Source organism: Macrotis lagotis, chromosome 5 (genome assembly GCF_037893015.1).
Source record: "Macrotis lagotis isolate mMagLag1 chromosome 5, bilby.v1.9.chrom.fasta, whole genome shotgun sequence".
Taxonomy (NCBI): Eukaryota; Metazoa; Chordata; class Mammalia; order Peramelemorphia; family Peramelidae; genus Macrotis; species Macrotis lagotis.
Genome location: NC_133662.1, coordinates 258,974,055 through 258,995,888, shown reverse-complemented (window position 1 = coordinate 258,995,888; position 21,834 = coordinate 258,974,055). Strand labels below are relative to the sequence as shown.

The 21,834-nt window shown below is 41.7% G+C and overlaps 1 protein-coding gene across 8 annotated transcripts in view; it reads right to left on the bottom strand.

Moving 5' to 3' along the window:
* The window catches only part of DGKG (diacylglycerol kinase gamma), a 281,695-nt gene that overhangs the window by 24,663 nt on the left and 235,198 nt on the right, over positions 1 to 21,834 (bottom strand). For 5 of the 8 annotated variants that reach the window (XM_074189542.1, XM_074189543.1, XM_074189546.1 and 2 more), the window contains 2 exons: positions 8,336 to 8,531; positions 5,183 to 5,308 (listed from right to left, as the gene is read on the bottom strand). In XM_074189542.1, the coding sequence (XP_074045643.1) occupies positions 5,183 to 5,308; positions 8,336 to 8,531 (322 nt within the window). The remainder of the gene's footprint in view (positions 1 to 5,182; positions 5,309 to 8,335; positions 8,532 to 21,834) is intronic. The other 3 variants (XM_074189550.1, XM_074189547.1, XM_074189544.1) reach the window with 1 other exon arrangement.

Below are 21,834 nucleotides of genomic sequence, written 5' to 3'. Positions count from 1 at the left end.
CATTATAGCATCAAAGATTTCAAGATGGAAAGGACGGGAAAGGTCAATCTTTAGAGGTTAATCCTTTTGTTTTATAGAATGAGGAAAGTGAGACTCAAAGAGGAGAAAGGATGTGTTCAAAATTAAACAGATAACACATGGCAGAACTGGGTCCTTTATCCCAAAACCCCTTTGCCACACAATTGTTTAGTCAGTTCAGTCATGTTTGACTCTTTGACTTTTTCTGTGGTTTTCTTCGCCAAAATACTACATGGTTTGTCATTTCCTTCTCCAGCTCATTTTACAGGTTGAGGAACTGAGAACCAAGAGGGGTAAGTGACTTGCTCAGGGTCACACAGCTAGTTAGTAATTGAGGCCAGATTTAAACTCAGGATGAGGAGTCTTCCTAATTTTAGGCCCAGTACTCTATTCACTGTGCCACCTTACCACATAATTTAATAAATATTTATTAAGGGTTTGTTATGTGTTAGACAATGAACTCTGGATCCAAGGACAAAAAGGAAACAATTTCTTCCCTCAAAGAGATTATGCTTCCTGGGGTGGGAGTAGGATGTGTTTCAGAAGTTCATCATCTATTCTATGAGGGAGTTCGACTCTGGGATCCTCTCAGGTCCCCTACAGCTGTCAGATTCTATGACTGTCAAATTTATCAGAGTGGAGTTCTTTGGGAACGCTTGCCCCAGCTGCTTAAGCCAGATTCTTAGTCATAGCAGGCTGCTTTACTCTCTATCTCAGCCCTAATGAAATGAGACCAGGAGAGCACAATGGAAGGATAGTCTTATAATTATTTTCCCTCTCCTGGTCCATTGGTTCCTGAACTGGGATTTGGAGACTTCTTGGCGTCTATTGCCGGTTTCTTCACGCTTGACTTTGGAGGCAAGGATCCCCATTAATTATATCCACACATGGATGATAAAAGAAAGATGGATTAAATAGCATATGATTTTAATGTGGAACAGCAAATGGGGCTGGGAAAAAAAAAGAGTTCGCCCCTCTCTTGGGTGAATTCTTAGCAGTCAGTGGTGTAGATATGATGTCTTTGTGTATCTCCCTCAGAGGATGAATGTGATGGGTTTGCTCCTTGGCCTGGAGGGTTGAACTAATGAGGTCAAAGTCCACTAGCCTTGTGTGGGTCTGGTCAGTAGCTTCAATGCATTCCTCTGGCTGCTGACTACACGCACAGTCTTGGAAGTGCCTGCCATTGGCCATGACTGAAGATGTAAGAGTAAGCATAGAAGGGTCATATAAGGGGGTTATTGCTATTGGAAAGGTGCTTCCTAGAGAGACATCACATTGGAGAATCCTGGTGCTAGAACAGACTTCTGAGACTCTCTTCTCCAACCCTTTCACTTGATAGATGAGGAAGCAGTGACTCAGAAAAGTCATAGGAGCACAGACCCAGAGCTGGAATGGAGATCATTCAATCTCCTTTTACAGTCGTCGTCGTCGTCATTGTTGTCATCTTCTCCTTCTTTCTTTTTCTTGGCAAGGCAGTGGGATTAAGTGACTTGCCCAAGGTCACACAGCTAGGCAATTATTAAATGTCTGAATTCAGATTTGAACTCAGGATCTCCTGACTCGAGGACCAGTGCTCTATCTGCCACTTAGCTGCCCCTCAAACTCCTTTTATAGATAAGGAAGCTGAGGCTCAGAGAGACCAAGGAGTTGCCCTAGATCATACAAGTTTTATAGTTAAGATTCACACTCAGATTCTAAGTCAATCTGTGCCCCAAGCTGGATTTTATTTCAAAGGCTTTGTGTCCCTCCATTGTAGACTCTAGACTCTATGAAGCAGAGCTCCTTTGGTTTTGTCTTTTTTTATTCTTGTGTAGTCCTAAGTAAATGCTTGCTGCATTGGGGTTCCATCCACTAACCCCTATTAGACACACTCTTTTGGTTCAGTAAATCTGACTGACATTGGATTAACAATAACATAAAAATGTGTGGGAAAGGAAGACCTGTGTTGTGCTAGGGCTCCAGTCAGGGGTGCTGGAGGAGGTGTGGAGAACTTCAAGATTCCTAACTAGCCCAGGAGGGTTCTTCAATGAGAGGTAGTCATTAAGGGAGTAGTGGCCCGAAGGCTGAATTTGGAATCTGAAGTCCCAAGTGTAAATTGTGTTCTTGCCACATCTCAGCTCTGTGACCTTGGGAAAAATTGCTTCCCCTCTCTCACTCTCAGTTCTTCATCTGTAAGATGAAGATAACAATACTCTACCTTGCAAGGTCATGGTGAGAAGCAGAGGAGAAAATTCATCAATTAAGAAGTATTTATTAGTTGCCTACAATACACTAGACATTGTATTAGGTGATAGATGTGAGAAACAGAGAATGAACCAAGCTGGACTCCCAAAGAGCTTACTGGCTAATGGGGAGACATCAGTTACATATGTAAGTATATGTGGACTCAATATGTAGAGATTACATACAAAAGAATAACATGGTAGTTTCAGGGGGAGGGCAAGAGTGGTTGAGGGGCTCTGAAAGGCTTCATGTAACATTTTTTTTTACAAGGCAATGGGGTTTAATTGACTTGCCCAAGGTCACACAACTATGTAATTATTAAGCATCTGAGGTCAAATTTGAACTCAGATCCTCCTGATTCTAAGGCTGCCCCTGTAACATCTTAAAGGAAGAGAAGGGCTCTACGAGGTGGAAGTGAGGAGGGAGTGTGTTCCAGGAATGGGGAAATAGCCCAATCATATATGGAAGGTTCTTTGTAAAGCCAGTTGTGAAAGCTGGGCACTTGGGTGCAAGAAAGGATAAAGGAACACCAAGGTATCTTTGTTCTTGACTTGCTCATGGGACAAAAGCAGTATTTCTTGGTTTCTAGTAGATATGGGAGTGGGGAACCAGCTACCAGCTCATGGTGACTTGTGATCAAAGGTTCACCCTCTGAGATGAAGAAGAGCATCTTTATTGACTTGAGCTGGAGGAGCCACTGAATTAGAGCAAATCGCCTCTTCTAAAAGAGGAGCCATTATCTGGCTGGGGACCCATTGGTGATGACTGTCTAGGTCGTATCATAATTGGTTAGGATGACGGTCCTCGGAGTGTGGACTTACCTAGACAAGCTTGGACCAGAGGCTCTTGACTGCTTTTGTCCCCTTTTGTATTTATTCTTTCCTGATCTTAGGCAAATAAATACCCCAGTTTCCTTAGGCAACCAGGTGAATTCAAAAGGCTTCCTGGTATCTTATCAGATTGGAACTGACTGGCAAAAGGAATGGTTGATTGAGGTAGATGCTGGAATGGCTGATTATGAAAGTGGATTAGCATGAAGTTCAGACAAGATTCGGTTTGGACTAGATTTAGTGTTGGGGCGTCTGACTTCTGGTGATAGAAGAGGCTGGTATCTTAAGATGATTTTAATCACAGCAAATGAGATAAAGGCCCACAAATCTAGGGGTGCTCAAAAAGGTGGGAAGCAAAAGGGTGCTCAGTGTCCTTAGGGATAGGACAGGGGTATCCCTACACACACAAGAAAAACTGAACACGAACAACTCACAAGTCTACATGAATAGAACAGGATTCAATCATTCAGCTTAATTTTCTAGGAGAACAGCTTTATCAGAATAGCAAGCAATCTGTCTAATTCTGATCAGATTTCTTAAATTTCATCTCCACTTTGCATTGGATCTACCACACATCATGCTTTCACTGAATAAAGGACAAAAGGATAGTCAAGGCATAAAGGATAGAAGGTCAAACTTGGAGTCAAGGAGATCTGAGTTCAAATCCTGCCTCAGGTACAACTACAAATTGTGTGACCTTGGACAAGTCATTTAATTTTCCTTAATCTCGGTTCCTTTGTATGTAAAATGAGGGCAATAATAGCCCCATCTCGTAGGCTTGTGAGATACAATGATATAATATATTGGTAAAAGATCTTGTATATCTTAAAGTTGGTTTCCTTTAAAACCATTTTAACTGGCTAAAAGATACTTTTAAATATCTTTTTTTATATGAAAACATTTTCGATGTCAGATTCTGTTCTCTATAGCAAGGTGATCTTCCTTTTGTGGATACGATTTAAGAACAATTTTTAACCCAATGCCACTGTCTTTAATCCTATAAATGATGGGAATGAAGAGCTCTCAAAATAGAGAGATGTGTCCCTTAATGCCATGGCCTAGCAAAAGAGAGAGAGCGATGTCATACAGCAATTCCAAACTGAGTGGCAATAGGATATGGTACACGCTGTCACTACCATCCCGTCTTCCCTCTTCTAGAGTTGGCTGTTCCTAGGATGTTTCCCACAAGCCTACAGAAGTTTGCACCCCACCATTTAGTGTCAGTTATAAATAAGCAGCCTACTTTAACTACCTGTGGAATAATTTGTGGAATATTACATATAAGACTAATCATTGGATGGCAATTTGCTCCAGGACCATCTCTAGTTGAATTCCACTGAAAAAAGATGAGAAGAATGAGAGAAGGACAATAGTCAACATTCATATTATCCTTCTGGCATCTCTCCCAGGCAGAGTCTGCTACTGTCCTGAGACCCCTTCTCTTCTTCCTCTACCATTTCAATGGGTGATTTCATCAGTGCCTATTGAGTCCATGATCACCTCTATGCCATTGATTCTTATTTGTTCAGGCCTGACCTCTGTCAACCTCCAGTCTCCTATCTAATGAACATTTTATTTTTTTTTTTAGTTTTTTTTGGCAAGGCAATGGGGTTAAGTGGCTTGCTCAAAGTCACACAGCTAGGTCACTATTAAGTATCTGAGGCTGGATTTGAACTCAGGTCCTCCTGACTCCATGGCTGGTGCTCTATCCACTGCACCACCTAGCTGTCCCTCTAATGAACATCTTAAAGCAGATTTCCAGTAGTCATCTTGGACTCAACATATCCAAAACTGGACTCATTCTCTCTTCCCTCAACTATACTCTCTTCCCTGGTATTGTGGAGAGGACCAGCATCCTCTCATTCACTCAGGCTCCCAACCTGCTTGACATCCTTGATTCCTCATTTTCTCTCACTTCTCCCCCTCCTATCCCATGTCCAATATGTTGCCAAGGATTGCTGATTCTTTCTTTGTAATATCTCTTGTATGTGTCTCCCTCTCTCCTCTGACATAGCTAACATTGGTGCAAGTTAATCAAAGTGCTAAGAACCAAGGATGCAAATGTAAGCAAAAAAGAAAGAAAAGAAAAAAAGAGTTCTCAAAGAACTTACCTTCTAAAGGGGGAAGGCAACTTCCAAAAAGAAGGTGAAAGTGGGAAGGGCAGAGGAAGAGGCCCCATGAGGCTATGGTGGTGCAAGGAGCCCAGAGAGTAGAATCCAGTAATGAATAGGGAAGTTCTGGAGAGAATTGAGAGATTTGGGGGTGGGGTGGGGTGAGAGGGTGAGGGAAGAAAGGGGATGGTGACTGAAATAGAATGAATTGTTATGGCTATGTCATAATGTTCAGTAGTCAGTTGGTGACTTGGGATAGGAGTTCAGAAGAAAGTAAAATGACTAGGACTGGATATATAGATCAGAAGTGATAATTATACCCAAAGGAGCTGATAAGGTAACCAAATATAGAGAGGAAAAAATGAGGTCTTAGTAGAGAGTCAGCCATGGGCACATGCAAAGTTCAGGAGTGAGTCTGAGGAAGCCTGCGGTGGAAGCTTCCATTCAGTTGACTCTTGTGGTTCCCTGTTGCCTTTGGGATCAAAAATAATATCCTGTTTGGTTTTTAAATCCCTTCATAACACGGTCCCTTCCTACCTTTCTAGTCTTCTTACACCTTTCCACGGTCTAGAGATGTCAACCTCCTTGCTGTTCCTCTCATATGACCCTCAGTCTCTTGTGTCTGTATTTTCCCCATCTGTCCTCCATGTTTGGCATCCCCTCCCTCCTTACCTACCTCCTGGCTTCCTTCAAGTCTCAGCTAAAATTCTCCCAGGTTGCCTTAATCTCACTGCCGTTCAACTTTGATGATTTCTTGTTCACTTGCTTTTCAGTTGTGTCTGACTAGGATGTTTTTGGCAAAAATATTTCCCTGGCTCATTTTATAGATAAGGAAACTGAGGCACAAAAGGGTGAAATGATTTGCCTAGGGTCAAACAGTTAATGAATATATGAAGTCAAATTTGAACTCATAATCATGAGTCTTCCTGTTCCTTCTATCCAGATTCACCCAGCTGCCCAACTAGGTCACTTGGTGACTGATAAAAAAAATGAAACCATTCCTTCCCTCAGGGAGCTTACATTCAATTGAGAAAATTAATGACTAATTAAGGTAAGCAATACCACACAAAGAATATCCTAGAAGCTATATAACAAATCCATCAGGCAAGATTCTCAGATTGAATCAGTGGATTTTGCAAACCCACAGAGGGTTTTGGCTTATTTTTTACATCAGACTCCAGGTTGAGGTGATTGTGGTGATGGAGAATGACTGACTGTCTCAAAGATAATGTCATCCAAGTAAAAACGGATATGAATCCACTGTACTGAATGAGATCATTTCATTCAGGGGTAGGGAATTTGGGTGTCAGAAATGATGTCATTCACTATACATGGGGGGGGTGTCATTTTTTGAGTGAAAGTAAATGGGACATAATCTTGCATCTACAATCTTAGGGTCTTACACTTTGGAATCAAGGAACTATTGAAAAAATTCTTCTCAGTTATTTGGCCCATGGAGAAGAGTTAGATTATATTTTGGCTTCCTCAAATCACAGAGTTTCACAACCCAAAGGTTCCTTTGACCCAAGATCCGGAGGCTAAGCACTGACCCATATGGTCTTCTAGGGCAGAATGGGAAGTGGATTCATTTTTAGCCCTGGAAGCCCATTCTGGGGATGGGGTCTAGGAGGGAAATATAGACTTGAACTTTCCCGTACAGGACTGGCAAGGCAAATTATCAAATGGTATCATCTTAGGTCAGCCACCTCCTACTGTAAAAAAGGGAAGAGAAACACTGAGAATCTCCAAGGAAAAAGGGAAGTTGATGTGACCTGAAACTGACCAGAACCCCACTTCCTCAAGGGGAATAGAGGGATTTTCATTGTTCAAAGAGGACGACACTCAACTGATGATTTTTCTTTCTATATATGAGAAGAAATGTTGACCAGCTAGAGCCTATTCAGACAGGAGCAAGCAGGATGAAGAGAGGAATGGGAAAAACATGATGCCTAATGGAAGGAACTGGGAATGTCTTGGGGTTGGGATAGGATTGGTGGACTCAAATCCTTTGTCTGATGCTTACTACCTGTGTGACTTTGGGTAAGCTATTTAACCCCTCTGGGTCTCAGTTCCCTCATCTGTAAAAGGAAGGGACTTGCATTAAAAGGTCTTTAAGCTCTCATTCAATGACCTGATGATCCTGTCCCTTTCTAAGATGACCCGGTAGGAAGTTTTCCCTTTACATTTAGCCAAAATCTGACTGACAAAAATATCAAGTCTCAGTCTCTTTCCCAAGATAGTCCTTCAAATAAAATATACTTAATATATTTAAAATACTTAATTATATTCAATACAAATATGCTTAAATACTTCATTTATTCAAAGAAAATTCTCCTGTCCTCCTTAAGTCTTTTCTTCTCAAAAGTAAGTTTTGGGGTAACTAGGTGGTGCAGTGGATAGAGCACCAGACTTGGAGTCAGGAGTAACTGAGTTCAAATCTGACCTTAGACACTTAATAAGTGCCTAGCTGTGTGACCTTGGGCAAGTCACTTAACCCCATTGCCTCAAATAAATAAAATATTAAAAAGAGTATGTTTCTGTTGCCTTTAGCATTTCTTATAGGACACAGCCTCCAGTTCCCTTCAGAGTTTGGAGCCCTGAACTCCAGATTATTATTGGCTTTGGGTCACTCAGTCAGGATACAGCAGACATGAAATTAGAAGCCAGGTGTTTATGCCTTAATGTCGTGCTGCCTCTCCTTGCTGATAGCCTTCCTAAAATGGATTCCTGTAGAACTTCTGATGGGGTCTGATCCACAGGCCCAGAGGGCCCTGGGACTATCTCCTCCCATAGTCCAGCTGTAGTGTGTCTTTAGATGAACTGCAAGAGTTCATTAGGAAATTTGAAAAGCAAAGTGAATGACTAGCTAAAGAGCTGAAATCACAGTTAGGAAGATGCAGGTTCAAGTTCTGCTCTCATACACAATGACTGTGTGACCCTGGGTAGGTCGCTTAACCAGTGCTCGTGGCAGCTCTCTAAAGAAGGGGCCAACTTATATCGGTAGAGGGAGTTTCTCCTACATCTGAGGTGCAGTCCCCATCCTTCCCCCCTTAGCCTAAATGACTTTTGAAGGGCTTTCCAACTCTAATACAATGATGACCATCCTCTAGCTGCCCTTGGCTAATGAGGAATATTATTAAAAAGTTATCTTACCTTGGATACAGTGCTTTAGCTCTTTGGGGTCTGTGACTGTCCCAAACTTCTCAGAACTCTTCTGCCCTACTAGGGAAAATTTATCTTGATTCTTGTCGTCTCCCCAGAGGTTGGTGCCGCCATACATGCTGGGAATGTTGACTATGGCAATGCCCTCCAGCAACGTGCCCTTGAGGTCCAGGATTATGCCGTCACACTGTGGGGCAGACCAACAGTGTCAGATTGGCTGCTTTGGGATGTTCAGGTTCCAAGGGTGGATGGATTATAAAATCATATTATCTGTACAGTGCATAAATAGACACCCCCACAGACCCCTAAGCATAGAAGGCAGAGTGGGTAGTCAAGGCAACTTTCGGATATGGGATGACCCAGTTAACAGAAGCTATGGTATGAGAAATACTAGACTGTGGGTCAAGAGATCACAGTTCTCATCTCAGTTCTGACACTTAGTGGCCATGTGATGGGGGCAGTTGGGTGGCATGGGGGTTAGAGTGCTAGACTTGAAATCAGATTCAAAATTCAGATTTATTTGACCTGGATGAGTCCCTTCACCCTGTCTGCCTTGGTTTCCTCATCTGTGAAATGAGCTGGAGAAGGAAATGGCAGACCACTCCAGTATCTTTGCCACAAGAATGGGCTGAACACATCGGACATGGCAAAAATGACTGAACCACAACAATAAAGCCTTGTGATCTTGAATGAATTCTTTAACCTTTTGTAATTTTATAGGTTTATAATAGATCTGGAAGGAACCTCAAAGGCCCTTCAGTCTAATTCTGTTACTTACAGATGAGGAAACTGAGGCCCAGAGATTAGACCAAGGTCAAACATAGGAGCTCAGGTCTAGGACTGGAAGGGACCTCATCTGAGCCAATTCCCTCATTTTACAGAGGAGGAAACTGAGGCCTGAGACTTGAAGAAGTTAAGCAATTTGCTTCAAATCCTATAGGGTAAGTGTTAGAGATGAGACATGAGCTCAGGTCCTCTGACTCCAGAACTTTTCTGTCATACCTTCATTTCTTTATTTATCAAAAAGCAGTTCATACTCTCTGCTCTCTCGACCTTGTAGGGTAATTGTGGTGGGTATGGGCTAACCTCAGAGTTCTAATAGCAGCTGTGCCAATGAGTACCTGACTGACCTCCAGCAAGTCACTGCCCCTCTTGATCTCAGTTTCCTCCTCTGTAAAATGAGGTCATTGACCCAGATGGCCTTTAGGATCTCTTTCAGTTTGAGACCCAAGATTTTGTGAACTTATTAGATGAGATAATGTAATGGGGCTTCTTAAAGTGCCGGGCTACTCATGATATTATTGTGGTTAAGATATTAATTTTCATCTCTGTGGCCCTGAGCTCCCAGAGGTTCTTCTGAGTGAACTAGATCCTGGAGAGAGACTAGGGTGTAAGCTGATGAGATAGTAAGAGAGTACTTCTTACTGAAACGGTCCCTGTAGGCCCCAGATTCCAGGATAAAGGGTCATCTCCCAGAAAGGATGGACTATTCTTTATCCAGAGCATCAGAATTGTGCAGAACTAGGAGCTTGGAGTTTCAGTGGATAGAGTACTAGACCTGGAGTCAGGAAGACCTAAGTTTAAATCTCGCCTCAGCTTTCTGTGTGACCTTGGGCAAGTCACTTAACCCTATTTGCCTCAGCTTCCTCATTTGTCAAATGAGTCGGAGAAAGAAACGGCAAACCACTTTAGTATCTTTGCCAAGAAAATCCCAACTGGGATCATGAAGAATCTGACAGGACGAAAACAACAAAAACAACAAATTCCTCCATAACTAGAAGAATTGCATTCCCAGTCATAGAATCTCAGAAGCTCAGAGTTAAAAGAACCTTCAAAGTCATCTGGTTCAATCTGTGTCCAACCACGAGTCCTCTTTTAACAGTGGCTATGCCAGCAAATGGTCTTTCAGACTGTCTTTGAAGACCTTTTCCCTCCCCCTATTTCCCCAGGGAGGAGAGAATCCACGCCTGGCAACATCTCATTCCACTTTTGGACACCTCTGATTGGTAAGAAGTTTTCTCTCAAGTTGAGACTCTCTTTGTCTCTTTGAAATTTCTACCCATTGCTCTTCCTCTCATCTTTTGAAATGAGAATTGAAAAAATTTAAGGGTTCTAACATTTGGCAGTCCTTCAGATGCTAGGAGACAGGCTATTGTGTGTAAGCTTTTTTTCCCCTCTAGGCTAAATACTCCTCGTTCCTTCAAGTCATTCTCTTATGACTTGAATGGGAGGTCCTTCCCTGTCCTGGTTGTTCTCCTTTGGACACTCTCTAGTGTCTTTCCTGAGGCCTTAGGATTGGCACCACACCAACTGCCATCATTCTTGGGCAGGTCTTTACTACCACACACCTGGACTGCAATTGCCTTCTATCCACCCTCTACCTCTATTGCAACTCATTCATATATCAGCTTGGAAAAAAAATGTTTTTGGAGGGAGTGGTGTAGTCTCATTGCTTAGAGACCTTTCAGTGAGAAATTTCTCTCTAAAAACCACAGATTGGCAACTGTTCTACAATTTACAATCTTAGAAGTTGCTTTGGGAACCACCAAATGACATCCTTTGCCTCCTCCACCCATCACACACACATAGTACATAGTTGAGGTCGGGCTCAAACTCATGTCTTTTTGATTCAGAGGGCAGTCCTTCTCATGCCAGGCTGCTTTTCATTTTGATATCATTTTCAATTTAACAATTTTTAAAAGCATAGGCACAAATAAAACTCATTTGTAAAACATTAGGAGAACAATGATGGATAGTTCCTCAAGCAGAGTGAAATAGTAGAAGGTTAAGAAAGTTTGGCAGGTTCTCCAACTAAACTCTTAGAACAGTGTCTGGCCATAGTAGGCATTGCATAAATGTTTATTATCTGAGAGTATTTGAGAATGAAAATAGAAGGATATAGCAATGAGAGGAAAAGTGGAAAAAATTTATAATAAACTTTTTCGCTATCATATTAAAACCATCATCCCCTGTTGGACTCTCATGTCACCATCTCAGATTTGCTTATAGAAGAGGTATAAAGGGCACCAGTGAAAACAAATATGAGGAAACAAGACACACTGGACCAAATGTGCATGGTACAGATGAAGGTGCTGAGGGATCCATCTACAAGGTATCCAAATGGTGGGTTTGGGGAGGTAAGGAGAGAAGACACATTAGGGTCAAAGGCAGCATGATATGATCACAGAACACAGAATCATGGATTTAAAACTGGAGGTCAGACCCTTTGTATTGCAGATGAAGAAACTGAGGCTGCATGATTAGTGTCTAAGATGGGATTTGCAACTACATCTCCTTGACTCTGAGTCCAGAGCTATATTTGGACCTTCATTAGCATGATATAAGGAAGAATGAAGAATAAATGATAAAAGATTAATTAAGGGCTCTTTCATGTGCAAAAGAGAAGGAGGAGATGGGCAGATTTAGAAGGGTCTTTGTGCAATTTTAAAAGGCATGGATGGGTCTACTACCACTTCCAAACCATCCCACATCTTGTCTCTTCTGCAATTTGGAGTCACTTTAATTTCTTCCAGATTCTGAGCTTGCATCAAGCCCTAAGAAAGCCCTGTTGTCCGATCAGTGAATCTGAGAGAGAGGAAAACAGAGGATGGGGGCAAGACCTGCCAGTGGACAGTGGTCCTGCTCCCTGGTGCTTTACTGAACTCATGGTGTGTTTCATTTCCATGACATCAGCCAGTCCCCCTGCCCCATCTTGGGTTTGGGCTTCTGGCAGCAGCATGTGGAGGGCATGGGGGGAGGGCTGGGGGCTGGCTCCCTTCCCAAGCCCGGAACAGCTCAGGAATGTGGGCTATGAGGAGGCCCAGATAGCTCTGCTCTCTCTGCATGGCTGCCTCCCCCTGCTCACAGTCGGTGGGCACCCAAGCAGCTGTCCGGGACACTCAGCATTCATCTCCTTTACAAGGACAGTTCCTCCAGTTCTGGTTTCATTCTCTGCCAAGGATGAAGGGTTTGTTTTGTTGTGGGCTTGGTTGGTATAGAGGTAACCAGGATCTAGGATGAGAGAGGTCAAAGCGGATTCCTGGGAAAGTCAAATGCTTTGGAGACTGAGGCTGGGTCTGGGAAGGTTCCCTAGGCCCTCTCTCTTCACCTTGAAAAGTCTCTCATTCTAAAGATCTAAACACAACTTAAAAAAATTCATAGGGGAAATTGGAGACCCAAATGGCAATTTTGTTATAAATATATAATAATATTATTATATTAATTATCTACCTATATAACTATTATATATAAATGTATAGTAAATGAAGGTTATTCAACATACAATCCTTTAATTTTTGATCTTTGTATGTTGGAATATTTGTATTACAATAAATAACTAATCATTAAGCAACTATTAAGACCTACCATGATTAGGCAGTGGGTATAAAAGAACAAAGATGTTTATAAATGAAAAGGAAGTTCATGATTTAAAAAATTATTATACTATGGAGAGTCACAAAATAGTTTCTATTAGGGATTTATTCTTGCCACTTCTCCCAACTCCCACACTCAGCTACTGTGGTGGCAAGTGATATATATGAAATCGGATTGAGAGATGGTGGCATAAATAGAAGGTAGTGGAAGATGGCGGATGGAACTGAGGACCCTTCTGTGACTCACACTCTGTCAGTTTACATTTTCTCCAATTCTCTGCTATTGTTGACCTGGAAAAGATGACTTTTTGAACTCCTATGGGATATCTTCTTCAGCGGAAAGCCTACAACGATTCCATTTTTAAAGGTCTCTAGAGAAAGAGATTCTACAACTTTCTGTGATGACCTATTTCAGTAGTTGGCATTCTTTTTGGACAGGAAATTGTCTTTTTTTTTCCTGTCAGATCTTTTGTCCCAAGACTATTCAACAATCTGACTTCTCTCCTAGCTCTCTCCAGAAACCATGGGTAAAATATTTATTCCTATTAGATTCATCTTGATAGAGATAGCCCATCATTCTAATCTAGCAAGACATTTTTGGATAGTAAGTCTATCCTCCAATATATTAGCCATTCCTCCAAGTTTCATATTATCTGTAAATTTGTTCTTTTTTTGAAGCCTCAAATCATTATTTTAAGGTTGATGAATCATGACATATATGATAGTTCATATATGTTGTAGAGATATACAACATATAAGCAGAGTATACAAAAAATTTTATATATTTTAAAAAATTCCTAAGAGACAAATTGAAAATGTGATTTTTATTTTGTAGTACATGCTGTTTAAAAACTACACCTCACACTTATTTTCTAGGTCTATAAAATCTTTCATAATCAAAATAACAGCTCCTCTATTTCCTTCTTTTGTGACTCCCCTTTCCAGATCACCCCTATCTGTCATAGTCATCATAGAGAGAAGAGCTGGATACATTTTCCCTTCCTAGGCTTTCGTTTGATTTGGTGTTTTGTGATTCCCTTTGCAAACTGTATTTCCATGTGATGTCCACAATTTCATTTTCAATTCCAAATTACGTAGGGAACCTTCAGCATCACAAACGCCTCCAAACTGAACACAAGACAGTTGTTTTGGACAATGATACACATTGACTATGGGGCCATAGTGCAAGTCTTCCGAGCTGGTATTGCTAGCCACATTCTTCATCAACAGGAACATATGGGTCCGGTACAGTTAGGAGGTGATGGCGGTGGTAGGTTGGGTACAAGGCACTAATGGGTGACGGCACATCATCTTATCTGCAAACTGGATAAGCTTCCTTTCTGAGTCTCCATCCAAAGCACTGGCAAGGGAGCTGAGTAGCTCAGGGACAAGACTCCTGCAACACTCCTCTATAGATCCTCTTCCATGTGGATATTGACTCATTACTGATTACTTTTTTGGTAAAATTATTCGACCATTTCTCAATTCACCTAGCTGCACTCTTCTATTACTCACATTTCTCCATCTTGTTCACAAGAATTGAATGAGACATTTTGTCCATGTATTGCTGAAACCGATTATGTCATAGAATCAGTTTCCTTTTTTAGGAGTTAAGAAACTAACAAAAAGGAAAAAAAATAATCAGCTGAAGAAGATTATTCTAGATCAAGCCATGTAGGCACTTTGTGTCCCTGTTTCCCTTTTTTTTAAAGGTTTTTTTTTTTTTGCAAGGCAATGGGGTTAAGTGGCTTGCCCAAGGCCACACAGCTAGGGAATTATTAAGTGTCTGAGGCTGGATTTGAACTCAGGGACTCCTGACTCCAGGGCCGGTGCTCTATCCACTGTGCCACCTTGCCGCCTCCACTGTTTTCCTCACAAACCATCCCTTTAATAACATACTCTAGAATATTGCTAAGAACAGAAGTCAAGTTCACTAGTCTGTAATTTAATGACTCCACTGTTTTTTCCCTTTTTTTGAAAATCAGGCTCAGGTTTTATATTTCTTTAAGGCTATAGTACCAGCCCCTTCTCTTAGATCTAGGACTATACACTTATTTGGACTGAGCAAAGGTAGTATAAAAACAGAATTACATTAGAAGCGTAATTGAGTAATATGGGCTTGAATTTGATAATCTGGTAAGGGAGTGGTGATGGCATGAATGTAAGAAAATGGGGATCAAGGTATTTCAAGCAAAAGAGATGGAAATGGTATTTTTTAATCAAGTAATATAACAGAATTTGAAAGATGGAAACAAATTTAATTATTTTAACCCTGAATGGCAATAGGATCATTTATTTGAATTGATTTGAATTGAAATGAGTAATTTATTGATCTGTGGAGATATCCAGAAGATCCGGGACAGCCTTTGTGGTTATCATCATCTTTGCATTTTTTTAATTGCAGAAGTCTGCATCCCCACTGAACTATAAGCATTTTGAGAACAAGGTGTACCTTGTTTTAGAATGCCTTGTTCTAGAATAGCTTTCTTTAGTTCCAGTTTTACCAGCTCTAGAAGCACATCTATTGTTGGCTGTGAGGTGAAAATCTAAGTATGGTGACTCCAGTCTCTTTGATGGTGAAAAGAACTTGTCATAAAACACTGCAGATCATTTCTACTCTCTGTTTGTTGACACCTGTCTAACTTCATCTGGAAATTCCTCAAAGATGACTTTTTTCATATTTAATACCAATATTCTCTTTCTTTCTTTCTTTCTTTCTTTCTTTCTTTCTTTCTTTCTTTCTTTCTTTCTTTCTTTCTTTCTCTTCCTTCCTTCCTTCCTTCCTTCCTTCCTTCCTTCCTTCCTTCCTTCCTTCCTTTCTTTGTCTGTCTCTCTCTCTCTCCCCTCTCTCTCCCTCATGTGTTATAATGGAAAGAGTTCTGAGTCTTGAGCCAGAAGACTCATCGTCCTGAATGAAAATCTGGCCTTGGATACTAGCTAGTCATGTGACCTTAGATAATTCACTTAAACTCTGTCTCAGTGTCTTTATCTGTCAAAAGAGCTGGAGAAGGAAATGGAAAACACTCCAGCATCTCTGCCAAGGAAACTTCACATGGGGAGGAAGAGTTGAACATGACTCAACAACATATCCATGTGTGTACACATACACAGACATGCATGTATTCCATGTTGGATTTAGATGATTTTCATAGGAACTCTATTTGACCCCTGACCCATACCCATTAATCCTCTTTTGTGCCATGGTGGGGGGGAGGGGGAATGAAATTTGGAGTTTCGGTAAGTGGAGTTCTGGCCTGTATCTGTGGGACTGTGGAATGTGGCATGAATGCCCCCCCAGATGTGACCTGAGGCAGAGCTTCCATTGGGTAGAGTATGTTTTCTTCCTCTCTTGCCATTCTCTTTGCCAGTGCCAGAGCAGCTCAATGGTGCCTTTGAAAGAGGACAGCTGGCAGGAGTGTTGGCCAGGAGGTTGGACCCAGAACAACACTGTGCTGGTTGAGGGGAGGAAAAAGAAGGGGATGCTTCATTCACTTCCAAGGTGGGGGGGGGCTCCTTTCATTTCCAAAGACGGGGGGAAGGGGGTTCTAAAACAAAACTTCTGTTTCTCCATATTCTTGGCTCTTGCCTCAGAACTGGATGAAGGGCAAAGCTATGACATCTTCCCTCTTCCCCCATGCTACCCTTCCCAGTTTAAAGTCCTGGCAGGTAACCCCAATTTGCTCAGGAGGAAGAGTAAATATACCTTGGGGGATGTCTGGGTAGCTCATGGTGAAAAGGGGAAACTTTTCATTTAGAAAGAGGAGTTGCCTGTCTCCAAGACTATGTCAGAGAGGGGACTGAAAGCAAGTTAGTTAGGTGACTTGATTTCAAATCCTGCCTTGGACACTCACTCTGGGACCCTGGACAGATTGCTTTACCTTTCTAAGTCTCCATTTCTTCATTTGTAAAATGATGTGATCTCCAAAGTCCCTTCTGTATCCAAATCTATCATTCTATGGTTCTCCAGTGCCATTTATTAGTTGCAAGACCCTGGATAAGTTGCTTAACGTAACTGGGCCTCAGTTTTCTCATCTGTAAAATGATCAGGATAGGGTGACCAAGGCAACCTCAAAGGTCCCTTCTGGCCCTCATGACAGTTGGAGCTCTGGTGTGAGAGAACCAAGGATTCATCACAGAGCCCCTTCCAATGATCTCACAGACAAGGGACCAACACTGCCCAAGTACGCATGTGCCCCCTTACTTACTCAAGTGTGGGAAAGAGGTGGGAGAAGCCTGGCATTTCCTGGCTCTGGATCAGTTAGCCTGGACTCTCCTCCACTTTCAAAGATCTTAGCAACAATTCGTGTGGGCATGAAAGCCACTGTCTGGCCAGACTCGGAGCTCTGGGAACCATGGAATAATTCAGTAATGCCCACCACACGCTGGGGAATTGGGAGCAGATTCAAATTGGAGGATATCAGGCATCTCTTCCACTCTTGGTGGTTCATAGGACAATGTGGTCCCCTTGAACACTGAGGACTTCCATTGGCATGGTGGTGGTGGGTTAAATAGACAGAATGTTAGTTGTTTTCTGTTCACAGCAATGGGGAGAGGGTCCCATTGATACGCTCCCAATCCTCAAAGAAGGCATCACAGCTCACTCAGTAAATGAATCGTCAATTCTAGAATAGAAGTATAAACAAAGGTCTTGTATCGGGATTATGGATCCCCGATTCATAGACTTAGAACCAGAAGCTACTTTACAGGAGCTACATTCATTTTGTGTATATTTTGAATGAAAGACAACATTGTGTGAGGGATTGAGAGCTTGCCTTGTAATCAAGTCTTACTTTGTATACTCTCCATGTGCCATGGGGCACAATGGTTAGAGCACCAGGTGTGCAACCAGAAAGACTCACTTGATGAATTCAAATTTGATCTCAGACGCTTCCTAGCTGTGTGACCCTGAGCAAGTCACTCCACTCTGTTTGTTTCTGTTTCCTCCTCTATAAAAGGAACTGGAGAAGGAAATGACCAACCACTCTGACATTTTTGACAAGAAAACTCTATATGGGATTACAAAGAGTCAGATAGGACTGAAATGACTCAATTAGCAACAAAGCTTTGTGACCCTGGGAAATCACTTAGTTTTCCAGCTCTGAGACCAATGTTTTAACCCTACCAATTGCAGAGCAGGTGCCAATCTGCATTAGCAAGCAATCAATCATTAACATTTTTTAAGTGCTTATTATGTACCAACAATAGAAGGAAGATAAACTTAGAGGGGGAGATATAGGAGCTCAAAGGACATGGGAAGATGAGACTAGGAGAGCCTCTTGAACTGAGTCTTAGGTCCTTGTCCCAATTCACCATTTAACCATAGTATCTACCTGCAATGGTTCATGTCTGTCCTTTTTCCTCACTGTGGGACTCTGAAAATTCATCAACACAATGATAAATATGAATAAATACAGAGGGCAGTATGGTTCAGTGTGAGGAATGCTTTTCAAATGATGGCTGTGATCTTGGTGAAGTCCCTTCACATCTTCAGGACTCGGTTTTGTCCTCTGAAAAGTGGGATGGATAACCTAAATTGTGTCTAAGGTCCCTTCCAACTCTGACTATGTGATGTGGTGACCCCCATGCCCCAATAGAATTTTGGAGAATAAGTCTGAGGTAAAGCAATAGGCAAACATGAGGTACAGGTCAGAACATATCAGTGTAGATCAGGAGACAAAGGAGATCTCTGGCATTTATACAACAACAATGACAAGGATCTTGGAGAAGAAAAAAGAAGACAATGGCTAGGAGAGGGAATGATAGAAGTGGTGAACTCACCACAGGAAATGAAAAAGAGGGAAGTTTAAAGAAGAAAGGCAGAGGCTAGGAACCACACATTGAAGATGAAAATTTCTAACCAGGATGTCACAAAGAAATCTAATATATAGCATGAGAGCATGCATCTTTCCCCTTTGTGGGGTGAGATGGAGAAGGTAAACCTCAATTTCCTGCAGGTTGATTTAGATGATCTGAATTGAAGATTCTTTCAATTCTAGGTTGACCATCCTATTTGCCTCTTAGCTGACTGTTCTTTTGTCCTTTGGTCAATTGCTTCACTTCCTTAGGCCTCAGTTTACTCATCTATAAAATGGGGGTTGGATTAGATGATCTCTGAGGTCTCTTCCAACTCTGAGATCCTACATTAATTTGTGCTAGTTATGTAATTTGGGCATAGTGTCTCAGCACTATGTAGTCCAGTGGCTCAAACCAGGAAGACTTGAGTTTAAATCATGTCTCAGACATTTATGAAATGTATGATCCTGGGAAAGATATTTCTTCTCTATTTGCCTCAGTTTCCTTGTTTTGAAAAATGGGGATAATAGTAGCATATACCTCCCAAGATTGTAGTGAGGATTATAAAGCACTAAGATAGTACTGGGCAAACAGACGGTGCTCTATAAATGCTTATTCTCTTCCCTTTCCTCAGGCAACACTAGAAGATTGTTGCAGAACTTATATTGCTCCATCTACATAGAAAAATGCTTCTTTATAATAAAAAAAGTTTCCTTATGTCAATGAAATCAGGTAAAACACACACACAGACTACAAAACTTGGTGGGAAATGTGGTCTCTGTGGAGATCATTTGGCTTAGTTCGATGTATTGGCAAACTTTCTGTAAACTCAATTTTCTTATATTGCTCTTCATGTCGGATGTATCAGAGACCATAATATTCATAAATTTCCACCAATGTCCTCCATGAGATTTTAGAAATAATTTATGTTCTGAACCGATCTTGCTCTGGATTGTCCTATTTTTCTGTTTTTATTCTGAGGTGGCATATAGGCTCTGAGTATCCTCATTGTGGACACTGATTTATATGGGTAATCTAATGTAAATTCTTAGGAAATGCTGACAGAGTCTACCAATGTCCATTCTTTTATCCACTTCCCTTTTTCATTTTGGCATCAATGCTTTATTTAAGCAGGTCAGATCGGACCGTTTCATGACTTATTCCTAAATCAAGTTTTCAAGTTCTATTTTTTCCATTATCATCCTTGCAGTCAAGTCATTATATATTAAGTACATGCTGATGTAACTTGGAGGTTTTATTGAGTTCTTCCTAGATATTGCCAGATAAACTGCAATTAATATAACTTTTTGGTAGTCATTTCTTACAAATATTCTTCATGAGCAAGGCACTCTAAGATGACCAAATTGCCCATGGAATGCTGTTTCTTTTCTCTGTTATTACCTTGATAAAACCTTTATCTTGAAAAGTCTGTGAGCCATCCATCTAACTAACTGTTAATTTCCTTGCCTTTTAATCTTTATTCCCTTCCATGTTCTCTATGACCCAGCTTTTTCTAACATGGTGCTCCATTTCCTGTCTTTTTTTGCCTTTACACTGGCTAGCCCCCCATATCTGTAATGTTTTTCTTTTTTCACACTTACCTTCTAGTTTCCTTCAAGTCTCAGGGACTTTTCCTGGTCTTTCTAATTTCTAATTCTCTTGTGAGGCTACTTTTCATTGAATGGGGGACTAGCTCTTGCACTGAGTTCATTGACATGCTCAGCTGATTCCATTCCCCTCGTGGGAGAGGTTGGGGAAAGAGCGTGGAGCACGTAAAGACATTCTGTAACTGGTTCTGCTCTACTAACCATGTGGGTGGTTTTTGATTAGCTGTGTGACAAGAACTGGGAGTATCTTCAGAAAGATTGTGGTTGGTCTTTTTCTCTTTAGCTGAAATCTTGATTTGACTCCTTTGCTGATGGCATCTGATGAGAGACAATGCTAGAAGGGGAGAAACCCTTCCCATTGAGTCCAGCATGAAGCTTGTAAATGCAAAAATGGATTCTTTTCTGGCTTTTGCATTTGGTCTTTTCATTTTAAGTGATAGGTTCAGAGAGCACATATATCTTGGTCTAGATTTTGGAATCAGCTTAGCACTGTTGCCCTAAGGAACAAGCAATAATTATTGGGGTTCAGTTCAGTGGAGAACTGAAGATTCATCCAACAGCCATGCTGTCTATAGACATAGACATGGTGGGACCATTGTTATGAAGGAACTCAGCTAAGTTTGAGCCCATTCTCCCCAGAAATCAAGAGAGGAATGAATGTGTTCCCTAGGTGATGGAGGTGGGATGGCGATTATCTAATATTCAGCCCAAGTATCCTTTTGTAAAAGCTTATTGTTGTTAAACTGGAGAAGGAAATGGCAAACCATTCCAATATCTTTGCCAAGAAAAACTCCCAAAGGGGCCACAGAGCTGGGTGTGACTGAAACAACAAAAACTGATATTAAATGGTTAAATGGGAGCAAGGTGGATAATTGGGAGGAGCAGGGAAGACAATGGGAGCCACTGGAAAGTTCTAGGGTGCTCTGATTGATTGTGATAGCATCCCTGTGTAGCTCAAGCCCTGGTCTGCTGCCCATGGCTTGGGGGAATGTGGAAGAATTTTATTGCCCATTTCCCCCTCCCCTCGACTCCCTTTGGATGGGTGCAACTGGTGCTCGTTTCATTACTCAGCTACAAGTTGCTTTTTTTCCCCTCTTTCTGACCTAGTTTTCTTTCTCAAAAACATCTGTGGTCAACCCAGACACAGAATTCTTTGTGTGTGCCCGTCTCAGGTCTGAGCATGGCATATGGAGCATTGGCAGCTCTGGTCTCAGGGAAGGAAACAGATGAGGAAACTTCCTTCCGAGGGCTGGGATCCCAATCCCTGGTCAACCGATAGCTGCTCTCTCTAACTGGAGCATGTTTTACAAGGTATTGCTCCTGTATTTTATCATATTGTCGTATTGTCATAATTTTATAAACCCCGCAGAACAGAGTGGAAATGAAACCTGGTTGTTTTCTTTACTGTTCTGTCCGCTGGTCCACATGTCTATTGGCTGGAGCCAGAGGTGTGGCAGGTTCCCAATCCCAATGGGGAGAAGAGAGCTGGGAGCGGCCAGTGAAAGGCACTGCCCTCCTTCTCCAGTCTCCAAGGAGACAGACACATATAGCTGAGGAGAGGAAGGGGCTGGAGGAGAAGGTTCTATTGTGAACTGGTCCCAGTAGTGGAGATGGTTGGGAAGGGCAGTGAGGAGGGTCCTGCTAGCCATTCTCCATAACAATGCCTAGAGGTTGATTTATATGCATACACATGGTAGGGCATGGACACAATGACCAC